We start from the raw sequence: 15,686 nt of genomic DNA, 5'->3' as shown, positions 1-15,686 counted from the left end.
TTGTAATTCATATGAATCATATCCATTAGAAGGATCTTTCTACTGATATATATTTAATTTCAAGTTAGTCTAAATCCTTAGTAACTCTTAAGGGGTCTTCTATGACCTCTTGTTATACTGGGCTGTAAATATGAAGTGACACACATGACAAACTCCCCCTTTCATCTATCAACATGGGGAAGGTCAGAGAACACCCAAATGAAATAAGACTAAAGGGTGTTGACCTTTATAAATTGGGCTATAGCTATAATGAAACAGTTACATGCCTAAAAACACCTAACCATTAGGGGAAAACTGAAGCTGGAATGACTGTGCCAAGATGAGGACACAAGTGTATTTTTCTCATACTCCTACTCAGTTAGTTGGTTTGAGAAGCAAAAAATTCCCCATGAATCACATTTTCAAAATGTCAGTTGTGTGTTACATTTGTTGAAGTCTCCAAAACGACAATGCAAACAACCTACAGTATTTGGAAGTCCTGGCAGACAAGAGCCTCAAATCTCAAGACATAAATGTCATTGCCTGGAGTTTGTCAAATATCATTGGAACTTTGATTGCAACTACGTTTTGTGGTCCGATTTTCTATTTTGACCACAAACACCAAAGATGGCATTGGTGTAGAAAGTGAAATGGTCATGCAGATTGGTTGAGGATATCCAATGTTGTTGCTGATGTTGACTATCCAAAGGTCCTGGGAACCTCGTTAAGATAAATAGCATCATGGATTGACAAATACTAGGACATTTTATACCAAAATCTGTTGGTCTCTGCCAAGGGTCTAAAATTGGGTCACTGGATTTTACACCAGACTCATATTTTGAGTGTAAGATCTAGTTGCTAAACAAACATTTATTTGTTTTCATAGCTTAATTCAAACCACTTTACTAAGTGGGCCAATCATTCTACGGGCATTGTATGGGTGTTGGTGTGTGTCTGTGAATGTTTATTCGTGGGCATGTGTAGTAGGATAAGATGGGATAACCAGCCCCCTAAGAACATTGTCTACTTGTGGACAGAAACATTTTAATGTTGGGGGGATAAAGGTATGTGGACGATGATTAGGCCTAGGAGAATAAACTAGAAGGGAACCAAATGGATGCAGTTTATCCTTTTTTAGATATTTGATTAAATGCTGTTTTTAGAAAATGTCTTTATTTTCTTTGTTCTGGGTAACTGGCCCCCCCACATGCAGTAACTTTTTTTTAGATATTTGATAAATGTTGTTGTAAGAAAAAAATATGTATGCTAGGGTAATCTGTTTAATCTGTTTTACGCTTTTTTTTTTATTAATACTAATTACAGTTAGCAAACACAAACTGAGCTTGTGATTGTTTAAATGCCATGCATAAACGTAAACATTTTCTCTCTAAACAAGTGGATTATTTATCTGAAGGCTTTACCACTTTTACATAAAAACAATGATATAAATCTAACCTAATTGAAACATATCTGGAAATCTTTCAAAAAACTCTCCTGTCCTCGAGACATCTCTTGCATTTAGCTAGTTTTTTTTAGATGTATGTTTATAAAGAAGCTTTCTTGCCCGTGGTTTAATTTCATGCTACACATACTATGTATTTCGATGATGTTGCACTCCCTATCTGACATTTCCTACACTACTACTCCCACCCGGCTACCCAAAACAATACTAACGATACCAGCACACTAGATGGCCATAGTGAGCAGACGTAGTTTTTGCACTGCAAGTGTAATCCGTAGAAAAAGACGAAAAAGTAACTAGCTAGCGAAATTCACAAACGAAGATGGCGGTGCAAGAGACAGCTGCACAACTCTCCATGGCTCTGAAGGTTCAAGAGTATCCCACTTTGAAGGTTTGAAATTGTTTAATTCAAAGAAAATCAAGACTAACTGATCTTGAGTCATGTATGGGGGGCATATCTGTCAAAATACGAAGACATTCTAATGATTTGTGTGACCCTTTGCAGGCAAACGTCAGCTAACAGCTAACTATACAGCTAGCTAGTACGTCGTCGGGTAGGGGCAAGTTTAGTTCAAAACAACGGGGCAAGAGTCGGGTTGTGAGATCGATTGTGAACAGATCTAATGGTGTGGTCAGATATCAGTCAACATCTAGATGTAGTTAGTTAAATTGTCACTTGTTAGGAACGGTTTTGTTTAATTGCACACTTGGTTAAATAAACAGACTGTCTTACGCAAGCTAGCGTTACAGCGAGCTAGGTAACCAACCAGTTTGATCAGCTGATACCTGTCAACTAGTCTAAGATTAGCTAGCTAGTTCGAGATGTTTTTCTGTGATATTCAGTGGCGTGCAAAATCAGCGTTTGATCAATCAACACTAACGTTGTTTGGAATGGGATGGCGAGATCATATGTGAAGTGCGAGCACGTTTCATCTGACACTGACGCAGATGTAATAGCTATCTACAGTAGCTGCCTTAGCTAGGTACATTTATGTAACAAGAACTCGTTAAATAACTACTGCAACTAGCTAGCTAGCTAGCTAACGTTCTTTAAAGGGAGAGAAGAAACCACCGTATTGCTAAGTAGCTACAGTAGCTATCTGTTTGATTCCGAATTTAATACTGGGAAGCAGCGTCCCTGACGTGATCAACATGGCATGATGTTGTTTCATCAAATAGGATCTACACAGAACAACGTCACCAACATATAACGAACGTTAGCTTATTACTAGCTAGCATTGTATCTATGTAACTAGCTGCAGTCATTAATCCGAAGGAAGGTACATTAATAGGTAGTAATTGATTGTTTTTCAACATAATCATAATGTTTGTATCTATGCGCAAGTGCAATACCATGGCATTAGTACAGTAGCAAGCAACAATCGTATCGCTCTAGTACAATAGTGTACCGTTATATAGCTAAATAAAATCTAGCTTGTTAGTGTCATGTCCTTTAAGTTACTACAATGCAATCGCTGAGAAGATAAGTCTGCAGTTGTAGCACACTGCGACACTATTGTGCTGGGCAAATCCATTTAAATAAATCTATTTCTGACACCCCCTCTTTTGAACGTCACCACTCTGGACCTGGATGATTGAATGGCTAAACATTCAAAAGATAAATCTCATGAATTAAACTGTTACTAAAATGTGCTGTTATACTTCATATTCTGTGTTATTGTGCAGTTTACTAGGAACACAGAACACTTAAATTATCTGAAATAAATCTTGGGGACATGCCATTTTAATCCAGTGTGGCATGGTAGCTTTGGGCCAGTAAAGGGAAAGTCGCTGGTTCTAATGTCTAAGCCGGCAAAGTGAAATATCAGTAATTTTGTCCCTGATCAAAGCGGTTACCTCTAATGCCTCACAGGTTGTTGCTGAAACTTAGTATGTGTTCTTAGTCATATTTCCCTGGTGAAATATGTTTTTTAATGCCATTCCAGAAGGCACCTACTCACCTGTTTGGATTCTTAAAAACATGTGCAATACATCAAGATAGGGCGATGTAGACCAAATTATGCATCTGATATGCTAATTTGGCATAAAAATACCTTGTTACCTTAACTGAATCAATTTAAGATGGGTTGGTCATTATTACCACATCCTATATCAAACCTTAATATGTAACAATAAGGAAACGTTTATTAAATTGTAATAACATTTTGTGTTCTGCTTCATGCAAATTGGATTATACTTTTAGTATACAAAAGGACAGTACAGCCATCTAGTACTGGGTCAGACACCCTTTGCCTCTAGAACATTATAAATTATTAGAAATTCTCTATTGGTTTTAGGACTGAGCTACTCAAGGGAACAGAACTCGCTCTCATGTTCCTTGAACCACTAAGACAATGCCTGCTTTGTTACATAGCACATTCTGATGTGATGGAGGGTAAAGTGTAGCCACAAAGACTGTGGCTTACAGTGGATATAAAAAATCTACACACCCCTGTGAAGATGCCAGGTTTTGGTGATGTTAAAGAATGAGACAAAGAATGAACGGTTCCAAATACCAAGCAGTTTTGGCACAGGAACCTCAGGCGTTCATTTAGAAAGCTGAAGATGAGGAGGAGGTTCACCTTTCAGCACAACATTGATCCTAAGCACACATCCAAATCCACAAGAGCATGGCTTCACCAGAACGTTTTGGAATGGCCCAGCCCGAGCCCAGACCTGAATCGAATAGAACATCTGTGGGGTGATCTGAAGAGGGCTGTGCACAGGAGATGTCCTCGCAATCTCACAGATTGCAAATATTGTGGGCAAATAATGCCACTGATGTGCCAAGATGTGCCATGCTAATAGGCTCCTACCCATTATGACTGGGTGCTGTAATAAAATCAAAAGGTGCTTCCACAAAGTATTAGTTTAAGGGTGTGCACACTTATGCTACCAGGATATTGTGAGGTTTTTATTTTTCCCCCTCAAAGATTTCAGTTTATTTTTCAATTGGATTGTTCATGTTATAGGTCACATTAAAAGTGGAAAAAGTTCTGACATGATTTATCTTTCTCTCATTCTTTTACATCGCAAGAACCTGGAATTTTAACTGGGGTGTGTAGACTTTTTATATCCACTGTATCGGAAACATTGGTCATTTAGTATCTGGACCAAACGTGTATGGCTCACCCCATTTCAGTCGAAGTAGTTGATTGTTTAATCCATAGTCTGTAGCTCAAATAAGATTTTCAGTCGCAAGGCCGCACAACACCGATCTGATTCCTGTCAGTTGAGTACTCCATTGTGAAGCTCTTCTATGTTTTCATGTGGTTATGTCAGCCCAGCTAGATTGCTTAGTCCATCACTCAAAAAATCTGTTACTGAAATTGTATGGTTATATTATGTAAGGCCACTTAAAATGTTTTTATTACATGTTTTCTGAATAGGTCTAGCCTAATAGCAAAAAATCCCCTTTCATGTATTCTCTATTTTTGCAGACAGCATGTGAACTACAGTGCAATTTTAGCCAAAGATTTTTCCTAGAATTGCACATTTTACAAATGTCGCTTTAGTACTCCTATTTGACCCACGTCAGACTGTCTCAAATCTGTGTTATGGAAACATTCCATTACCGGAGCAACTGACACAAAAGTTAAATGCAAGCTCTGGAAACAGCAGTTTGCATACGCCTGTTTTGGCGGTATTCTCTCCATTAACCTCTCTCAACTAGCTGTTTTCACCCACAGGTCTGCTGCTGACTGAATGTTGTTTGTTGGAGCATTTTCTGTAAACTGCACTGTTGTGCATGAAAAGCCCAGGAGGGTGGCCGTTTGATATACCAGAACTAGAAATGCGACGTTCTATATACTTCCATACAACCAGTAGGGATGAGGAATTACAAGTAGTAAGTTAGTTTACTTGGCCTGTGCCAGTTTGCTTTCACTCAAAAGACTAGAGTCTTTAGTATAGGATTTGTTTCTATTTGGGCAGGCACAACCGTAAGATGAAAACCAAAGAAGCCATTCACCCCAGAACCAATCGTATGTGTTTAGGGTGATTTGCCTGCAGGAATTGGAGCTTCGTTCCCTTAACTGTGGGCGTAGACTTTGTGGCCGCTTATTGCTTGCAGGGTTGTAACACCTCTTTTGAATATTGCTATTCTAGTCTGAGTGGGCAGAAACGTCTAGTCTGGTAATGCAACGTGAGACTATGGTGGGTTTGTTCGCTTTCCTTTTTTATTTCATGATGATCACGACCTGTTCGTTTTGTGATTTTTAAATTGTCTATTGAACTATCATCTAATCTGCACTAAGTGGCCACTTCCTTAGGTACATGTCTTTGTTAATGCGAATAGCCGAACAGTGAATAATTTGGCTGCTTCTTAATGTGTTGAGCACGCAGACATAGAGAGATTTAGCTGTTGTTAGATCTAAGTGACTTTTACCGGGGTGTGATTGTTAGTACCAGATGTGTTGGTTTCAGCATTTCAGGAACCGTTGACTTCCTGGGACTTAAATGCACTAAAGTGCCTTGCATGATGTCAGATCAATAGGATCTGTGGCATGTGTAGTGTGGCTGGCTTGAGCCGTACTGCCAAACCTTTGATTATATATCTTTTCATGTGACAACACTGAAGGAATGACACTTAGCATAGTGGTTGTAGTCTTTGTTTGGGGATGTTTTTGCTTTATCAGGACCCGAACTGTTATAGGTTTGGAATTGTCTAGTCAAAGTCCATACCTAAACTTTTGACAGTAGCAGGACCTGAAACAAGCAGTTCTCACTTGAACGCACAATATATTTTTGTAAAATGTGTTTTCACTTGGGGTCCATTTTATCTAATATTTAGGTTTTGGTTTAATTTAATCATATCAATGCTTAAACAACATCGAGGCTACTTCTATTGATTATGAAAAATCTGATTGAATTGGTTTGCTAGGTAGCCTTTTTAATTAAAAGTTATGGTGTGACCTGTTAAGTGTTTATTTAGCATGTGATATTTGTTGATTTAGCACAGAGGCATTTTTCTTGTTCAAGGAAATATGAATTACTGAGGAATTGTCTTTTATTATTGATGGATTGTCTTTTTATTTTATGTTAGACCTGGGCAGATTCAGTTGATTCCCTGTTAACTTCAATACATTTAAAACACATTAAACATTTTATTAGACCTTATGAAAGCTAAACTATGATAATGTTCAGGTCTTACTGGGCAGCAGTGCACAAGGAAATGGCTGCGCTTCAATATGTAACTGATCAATTTAGTGATTTCCAAACCTTTCCAATACCTTGTGGTCAGGTTGCTTTCCTACTCACACCGCCTTGCTTATCGTCTGAATTTTATTCATTTGTAAAGGTACCATATGAAACTCTGAATAAGCGCTTCAGAGCTGCACAGAAGAACATTGACCGGGAGACGAGTCACGTTACCATGGTGGTGGCAGAGCTGGAAAAGACCCTCAGCAGTTTCCCTGTGGTGGACTCTGTGGTGTCTCTTCTGGATGGGGTGGTGGAGAAACTCAGTGCCCTTAAGAGGAAGGTAGGTTCAGAAAATTGCTTGAAAATTTTTTATAATACTTGCATTGAAATGTGACTGCATCCTTTTTATTTAACCCTGCCTAGCTTAGCTACAAAATACCTATTTCAGGCTGAAATGCAAGAGTAATTGCCACCTTCATACTTTTGCAAAACTTTTAAGCACTTGTTAAATATAGTACTGAATGATTTCGAACAAGGAGTTATCTACGCGCATGATAATCAAAGAAGGACCCAGCAAAAACGTCTTCATTAATTTATTTTCAGTGGAGAAAAACATTTGCGCGTTCTTTTGTGCCGTGTTGACATTGATGAAAACCAAGCAAAACTGCCTTCACTTTCATACATACAAATGTTGGATACTGTTTAGGCTGCTGAGTCCATCCAGGCGGAGGATGAGAGTGCTAAATTGTGCAAGCGGAGGATTGAACACCTGAAGGAACACAGCAGCGACCAGCCAGCAGGTGTCAACGTCTGGAAGAAAAAGCGAATGGACCGCATGATGGTAGAGCATTTGCTGCGGTGTGGCTACTACAACACAGCGGTCAAATTGGCACAGCAAAGTGGCATTGAGGTGTGCACTACTTTTATCCTTCTTTGTATTGTTCAGGGGTGGCGGAGTAGCCTAGTTGTTAGAGCAGCTGACCAGTAACCAAAGGTTTTCTAGATTGAATCCTAGAGTGGGCATTAGGGAAAATCTGTTCTATCTCTGAGCAAGGAAGCTAACCCTAATTGCTCCCTGGCGTTGCTGAATATTACAACGCTCATTCAGCTTGCCTTGTAAAATAAGGGTTTCAAAATGTGAATGTTTTCATGGCAGTTCTAGCAGGGATTCCTGTGATTGATTGGACAATGCAATTTACCCTGATTTTGCATTTAGTCCGGTAGTCTAAACACTATTTTCTACAATGATTTTGTTATAATGACTAAGCACATTCATTAGTTGTCACACCCCTATGATATGACATTGCGAAAGCTATAAGCTGATATTTAGAAAAACAAGTGTACTTATTCTGCTGTCGTAATTCAGTCAGTTTATGTATTTTTGGATATTAACAGTAGTATAACACTAGCAGTAACAGCAAAACTGTTAGAGCTGCTAGTATTGAAATGGTAATGTAAACTAGTATATACTAGGGCAGTGGCCCCCAACCTTTTTCAGTTACTGTACCCCCCAAAAGCTTTTGCACTGCTTGGAGTACCCCTGAAGGACCACCTCATGTTAATTTCACTAGTAAGCCTGTGGTGTCATGAGTGTTTTCAAGTACCCCCTGTGGAGAGTCCCCCTGGCTGGGAACCACTGTACTAGGGCAATTCCCGCATTAAGGATGTGACATGTTCATACATAATCAGAAAGAAATTGCCGCAAAGAAATTACTCATCAGAGATAAAGGAATGTTTGTATGCATATATGTGTAGGACCCTGCTGAGGAAGTGTAGACAAAATTGTAATCCTGCTTCATGTTAACGGAACAGAACCTGTATTAAGGATGTGACTGAAATGGACAGGCATATCTGGGAGTACTGAAACATTGACAAAAGTCAATGAATCTCGCATTCGTAGGGTGACATTTTTGTAGCCATTTTCAAAAGAAGGCTTGGCTGCCTACCAATACAACAGTTATCCAAATATTGTCATATGTACCTTAGAGAGGAAAGTCGGCCGTATGGATGTGACGCTGTGCAAAAGTATGAAGTTTCATATATGAAATATTTATTAACCCAACGTCCTTATAATACCTCATCTGTATATTCAGTTTACCTCTAAGAAACAAGAAATTGGCACTAATGTGAGTACTAAATAGTTTATTCATGCTCAGTTTGACCTTACTGCAGAATTTCCCACTAGTATCATATTTGTTGTCTTTTTCACATTACCTGATTACCCTTGCTTTCAGGATCTAGTCAACATTGAGATGTTCCTCACTGCCAAAGAAGTGGAAGAATCACTAGAGCGCCAGGAAACGGCAACCTGTTTGGCCTGGTGTCATGACAACAAGTCCCGCCTCCGCAAGATGAAGGTGAGCCAAGATACGTTGGTTGATGTTGATTGTAGTATGGTGGACACTTTGCTGGGTATGATCTCATTGATGCTTCAACCTTCAGAGCTGCTTGGAGTTTAGCCTGCGAATCCAGGAGTTTATCGAGCTCATTCGACAGAACAAGCGCATGGATGCCGTCAGGTAGGGAACAACTTCTACTGATATATTCCGTATCCTGTAAGGAAACATCCAGGCTAATGTTGGGTCAAATTCGTACAGACATGCGCGGAAGCACTTCAGTCAAGCAGAGGGGGGTCAGCTGGATGAGGTGCGGCAAGTGATGGGCATGCTGGCGTTCCCTTCAGACACGCACATCTCCCCTTATAAGGTAATAACAAAAATTAAGCTTCTGTTGTGGGCTTTAACCCAGGAGTTAGACCTTTTGATTGACAAATGAATGGGATAATGGTCTAATCATATTCGCTAGTGACAGCTGTCATGTTGTAGCTGGGAATTCCATTCTTGCCATCTGTTCTGCTTGTTGCCATTCTATCTCAGCAGCAACACGTCTTACAAAGCCTTTTCTTGTAAGGAGACTTCTCACTTTCAAAGTGTTCACTTTTGTGCCAAATGACTTTGCCTGAAGCTGAGAAAGCACTACAATTACATTCCTTCTGTCCTTCAAGGAAGTGACTCAAGTACTGTTAATCAGATTCAGACCTCTTTTTGGGTCTTTCATTACGTTATCAGTTCATCTTGTCCAGTTTCTTTAATGTTTTTATAGCCATTCCACATTCCATATTTAAATTACCATTTGGATAACACAAATTTCCATTATTGTACTTATTTTAACTTGGATTAATTCTAATGTTATATAGTTTGTTTTGTTTTTTTAAGCAAAGTAGTACTAACTGCTGAGAACTTTCTCAGGACAAACATGACTGGTACAATATTTCAGAGGTATTTTATGTAAAATTGTGTAAAAAGTGTAATTTCTTGTTATTGTCATCGTAAAGGTTTACTCTCATACACACATTTCCATTCCACTCTATAGCTCGATTTTAATTATTACGTTTTTTTGCTGGTGAACTGCAGTTCACAACATTCATCCAATGACATGATGAATGGAATTATACTACTGGAAAGCAATTGGTCATCTTTTTTAAGCAGTTCCAGCTTGCCTGGTTTGTAAAAATGCCAGTGTTTGGAAAAATCTCTGGGACCATTGCCACGGAATCAATCAATCCACGGTGTAGAGAATAATTTTACAATCTAAACACATTATATTTCACGCGATATATTTTCGGCTAGTCTACAAAATAAAATAGTAAATATGCCAAGGTGAAATGCAAAATCCACTTTGAGAATGTCCATTCAACAGGAACTTACCAGCTGGAGACCGGCTTTGCTAACCAGACATGCGTTTGTGAAGCATTCACGTAATTCAAGGTTAAAGTCTGTCTGTATGGTATCAATTGATATTTCTTAACTTTGAGGCAAGATGTGTGTTTTATAAATAGTCTTGCTTGCTTTTATGTGCCCCTCTTCAGCCTGTTCAGGCTTCCACCAGTCTCTATTTTCACATATGATATATTTCACCATCAACAGTTCTGCTTCTAAATCTCTACCTGTGTACAGTCTAGCCTACTATACACCCTGGCTCTGTTTGTTTGTGAGAAATGTTGCTTTAATATTCAAACTTGAACTCACTATTCAATACTCTTTGAATACAAAATGATTTACTGAAATTAATTAATGCACAAACTGACAGTACATTTTACCATATACAGTGACCAGGACTACACAAGCAAACCTGCATAACGCAAGCTCGGCAGTGTCAAATCAATCTTGTTGTTTTCTGTCTTTATATAGGAACACAAGAATAATAATCTGTTTGTTCAATGCCTCCGAATGGCAGTTAACTCAAACTTGGTCCGTAAGATCTTGCTGTAAATGAGTGGGTTTAGTTGACATATCTGATCAAATACAAAAATTGGTCCCATCATAGCGCTTTAGGTTAACAGATCAGGAAAAACCCTGCCACTGAAACCTGTGATAATACCCCTTATGTCTGACAAGAAAAAATACTGTAAGTCAGGGATGGAAATAAGTTTTCATACTTACTGTGCTATCCATTAAAAGACTTTTACTCCTTACCCCTAAAAACATTTTATGGTAATGAGTAAGTCACAGCGTAGGAATTTCACAACGGCCTTGGTGGAAATTAAACAGATTCCTCTATCCATAAAAATTTCGGGAGGAGTTGATATAATTTAAAGGATTAAAACATGATATCATTTCCAGTTAAATTATCATATCATAGAAAAAGGGAATAATGTATGGTTTTTGTCATGCATGTTTTTTTTTTTTTTTATCAGCAATTCAAGTAGTTTTTTTGTAAGCTCCCAATTCTCTTATTTCACTGTGTCACCGAAGGTCAAATGGCCTTGCCCCAAAATTACTATATTATGATATTCCAAGCCTGATGAGTCATTAAAACTACTTCAAAATGAATGAAAAAGATTAATGGTGGCTAAAATTAAAAGGACATGACATTAAAATCTTTGTAGAAAAGGGGTCACTGGGCGACTTCCGCAACCTTAGGCCTGACAATCTTACAAGAAAACCTTAAGCCCTGGGTAGAACAGTGTTCTAGCAATCCCAACTTAAATGGGTTTAAAGGGGCATTTCTCTATGATATCAGATAGTTACATAGAAAAAACATATAATCAAAATGTTTCCACAATACCTGTAGCGGTCTAGCTATCTTACCGGTTCCCGCAAAATGAGGTTGCAGCTGATAAACCTTCAACCAGTGGCGAAGGATGGTGTATAAAGAAAATAGATTATTGGAGGACTTAATAACTAAATGGTTGTCATCCTAGCTAAGAAGTGAATGTCAGTGATTCATTCTCAGTTGGATTTTATGATACAAACATTGAGTTTTCGAAGTGGGTTACATCTGCCTTAGTTCAAATGTAAATTTTATTTGGAATAAATTGCAGTTAAGCTGTAAAGTCCTAGATGTCAGTGTTTGCACATTTCATTCTACTTCCTGTCTGCAATTGCCAGGCTGTTTAGCTTGACTGACCGGTGTGAAACCGACAAGTGTGTGTGATAAGCAAGACAGCATGGAATCCATGTTTGTTTTTGATTTCATGGGAAATAACAGAAACAATTATTTAAATATTTTTCTTTGGCACCGCTTGGCCTTTCAAACTAGCTGTGTTCCACCAAAACCACTTAAGCGCATGCGTATCTTCATTTTGTATATCAAAAAAGTATAGGCCTATGATCTGGCCTGATTATCTTTGTCAAACAACCCTCACAGGATCTCCTGGACCCAGCCCGCTGGAAAATGCTGATCCAACAGTTTAGGTACGACAACTACAGATTACATCAGCTGGGCAACAACTCTGTGTTTACCATCACACTGCAGGCCGGCCTCTCTGCTATCAAAACTCCGTATCCTTTCCAATCACCCTTGTGCTGTATTGTTTTACTGGTTCAGGTGGTAACATCACACAGTATTCTGTCTTTAGATTTTCTTGTTTTTAAAGTTTCTTGCTTTTTTTTTTTGGAAAACAGTATTTTAATTTTTTGCATAATCCTGTAATGAGGGACTCATGTAATGAGGGACTACACTTTCTCTTTTGGGGTCATGCCGTGTTTACATTATTTTTGGGGAAAAAGAACAGCAACAACATACTTCACGTCTTGCAAACAACCATATACCAAAAGCTGGCACATTGGTTGTCAAGCAAAAGCAAAGGTACTGGAATGTAAAGTGAAATATCACATTTGAGCCCTTTAACGTTCTGCTCCCAGTCAGTGCTATAAGGAGGATGGCACCTCCAAAAACCCTGACTGCCCAGTGTGCAGCAAGTCCCTGAACAAACTGGCCCAGCCGCTGCCAATGGCTCACTGCGCCAACTCCCGTCTGGTGTGCAAAATCTCTGGAGAGGTGATGAATGAGAACAACCCACCAATGATGCTGCCCAATGGCTATGTGTATGGATACAATGTAAGTGTTTACGTCCCTCAGGTTGCTATTTAACAATGGCAATGGTGCAAAATTTGTTTTCATTGGTTATTCAGGTTAATCATTTGTGCTTGCTTTCTAGTCTCTTTTATCCATTCGCCAAGATGACAAGGTGATCTGTCCCAGAACCAAAGAAGTCTTCAACTTCTCCCAGGCTGAGAAAGTGTACATCATGTGATTGGCTGGATACTGGATCTTATTTGGTTGCACCATCTCTGCTATGACCACCTTGTCCAGTACGAATGCTGTGGATCTCCCAGAAGAGCCTCCAGCCCCTATGGCAATGCTCCACCACACCCATGTGACTGCGCCCAACTCGCCCCACGCCCACCTATAGACGTTCCCTTTTCAGTCGGTCATGGGTGACTCCTACAATGGGGAATAGGCCCGAATTACCTTTGACAGATTTGTGAAACTGGACTAATTTAATGAACGTGTTTTTAAACTGTTGATGTTTTGACTTTTATTTTACCATGAGTCCAACTAGAAGTGTGGTGCGTTGTTTGAGCAATAAGGCACGATGAGGTGGTACATAAGATGTAATCAGCAAGGGCCTACGCATTTCCTGGAACAGAATGCACGACATGGAAGATGTTCCACAAAGTTTTAGCCAAGGGTAACTAACCTACTTGTAAGATTGGATTATTTTACTGAGAACACTCAAAGTTGTTTCACCTAAGCTGTTGTTTTCAGTGCACTTGTGCTGCTACCGTATGGGTTACAATCCGGCTCAAGGTTTTTGCAGCAATGCTGATGCTATGTTACAAAAAGCCTAATCAACTCTGGGCATCATGCAATCGCAGTAAAATAATGTAACTCGGTTGAAGGTTAGTTTCCGAACACAAACTGTTTTCCAGAGAACACATGATGGTTGATTTTCCCTTATGTATTACTCGTGCCTTTTACCTAAGTTAACATCCTCACATCAGATGTACTAGCTGATTACACACTGTCTGCTACCTGACGGCACTAATTTGATGATGCACAATTTGTTTGTAGCTCTGTGTGGGTGGGGGAAGGGTAGGGTAGAAATAATTTTAAATCAGTATCTTGTTAGTCCTGCCTGTAAAAAGTGGTCATTACAGATCTAGGATGATACAATCAATGTTGTAAATACTAGAGAAATTAACTTAGAACTCCCCCTATGATCAGGCTCCCTGATGTTGTTTGTAGTATATGGCAACCGTGTACACATACCTGCAGTATACTCAAATATACTACACTTTTGAGTATTGGTGTATGCGTCTTGCAAGGTAACATGCCCGGTCTTCTGAAGAGGACCTTGAAAGATGGTAAAGCTTACAAAAGACTACCTTTTCCAGTGTTTTTTATTAACCAGTGGTCTTCCTAGTTTGTGTGTGAAGATTGGCAATGCATTTTTTTTTCACCTGCAGAAGGATGGGTACTGTACTTTTGATATTTATTTAGTAATACAACTATGATTGATGAAGTCGATCCAAAATACTCATTGATTCAATCTTAATTTCATACATTTTTCAATGATAAGCATTGTGCATTGTAATATGACAATAATTGTGATATTTTTTTGCTCTTCATTTTGTATTATCTATTACAATTTTAAGACATTTTGTATGAATAACACAAGTTGCTGCAGATTTCACAAGGGGCTATAGTTGGTCCAAGATGGTCCTTGAGATGACCATGGGTAAACTTACCTTATGTTTCAGTATCTACCATCTCTCTCTTTTCCTCATCTTGGCTGGTTGCTTCTGAACTGTATTGTTAGTATTGTTATTGTAGAGAGACTGTTTAGAAACTGAGCATGTGTGTTTATATTGGTAGGATAGATTGTTCATAAACAATTGTTGATAAAAAGATTTAACAAAACTTCTGTGTTCTCTCTCCGCCCAACACATCTCTGTAGAAGTTTGTCTCTTTCTTTGACTGAATATGACTGTTTTTTCTCGTAGTATTAATAGTTGTATGCCTTTCATGAGAATTGTATTCATTAGAGAACCTTATATGGCACTGTAGAGTAGATCTACTACTATTGAACTGACGAGAAGAGTCCACAAAACGAGGACAAGGACTATGAAGGATCCGGAGACTTTCTGTACATAATGGTTTCACGTACCTCCCTGTGTTCTCCCACCTTATCAAACATTTTAGGAGACGAGCTATTATCTTGGCAAAGGTACTAAATACAGGGGTGCCAATAATTCTAGCACAGTTTTTTTTTTTAATGAAACAATGAGTTTTACACATTTAATGAAGGTTACATTCATGTGATTGAGTTTAAGCTGATGAACAAAAATTTGATTTAAATTTTCACAGCCATTTTTGTTTATATTTACCTAGGGTGCCAACAGATCTGGAGGGCACTGTATAGTGTAGTCCATTGAGTAATTGGACAGTGACACAAGTTTTGTTGTTGTGGCTTGGTACTCGAGCACTTTGTACTTAAAAATATACAGTGAGGATGGAGTTCAAAGTTAAAATGCACCGAATAACACAGTGTCATAGTATACAGTTTATTAAGCAAAGATATAGCAATAATATACTTGACAAAGTAAACTAGCAGCAATTTTAAAGAGTATTGTGGGGAATGAGAAACAAAATGGGTGGAAGTATTAAATAATATAAATATAATATGAGTGTAATATGCCTAGGTACATATAAAAGATTCTAATATACATTGAATGCACACGGAAGTACAAACTGTCAGCTTTAATTTGAGGTTACAGTAAATATAGGACTGCAATGACGTATGTGTGAAACAGCA

The 15,686-nt window shown here is 38.6% G+C and overlaps 1 protein-coding gene across 1 annotated transcript; it reads left to right on the top strand.

Moving 5' to 3' along the window:
- Positions 1 to 1,690: 1,690 nt before the first annotated feature.
- On the top strand, positions 1,691 to 14,795 carry maea (macrophage erythroblast attacher, E3 ubiquitin ligase). Its single transcript, XM_010898709.4, has 9 exons — positions 1,691 to 1,832; positions 6,741 to 6,923; positions 7,290 to 7,493; positions 8,818 to 8,940; positions 9,026 to 9,102; positions 9,181 to 9,289; positions 12,233 to 12,366; positions 12,730 to 12,925; positions 13,026 to 14,795. The coding sequence occupies exons 1-9, from the start codon at positions 1,764 to 1,766 to the stop codon at positions 13,119 to 13,121; spliced, it is 1,191 nt and encodes a 396-aa protein (XP_010897011.1). The 5' UTR covers positions 1,691 to 1,763; the 3' UTR covers positions 13,122 to 14,795.
- The last annotated feature ends 891 nt before the right edge of the window (positions 14,796 to 15,686 follow it).

The sequence above is a fragment of the Esox lucius genome, chromosome 4 (assembly GCF_011004845.1).
Source record: "Esox lucius isolate fEsoLuc1 chromosome 4, fEsoLuc1.pri, whole genome shotgun sequence".
NCBI lineage: Eukaryota > Metazoa > Chordata > Actinopteri > Esociformes > Esocidae > Esox > Esox lucius.
This window is presented reverse-complemented; position numbering and strand designations above follow the sequence as displayed.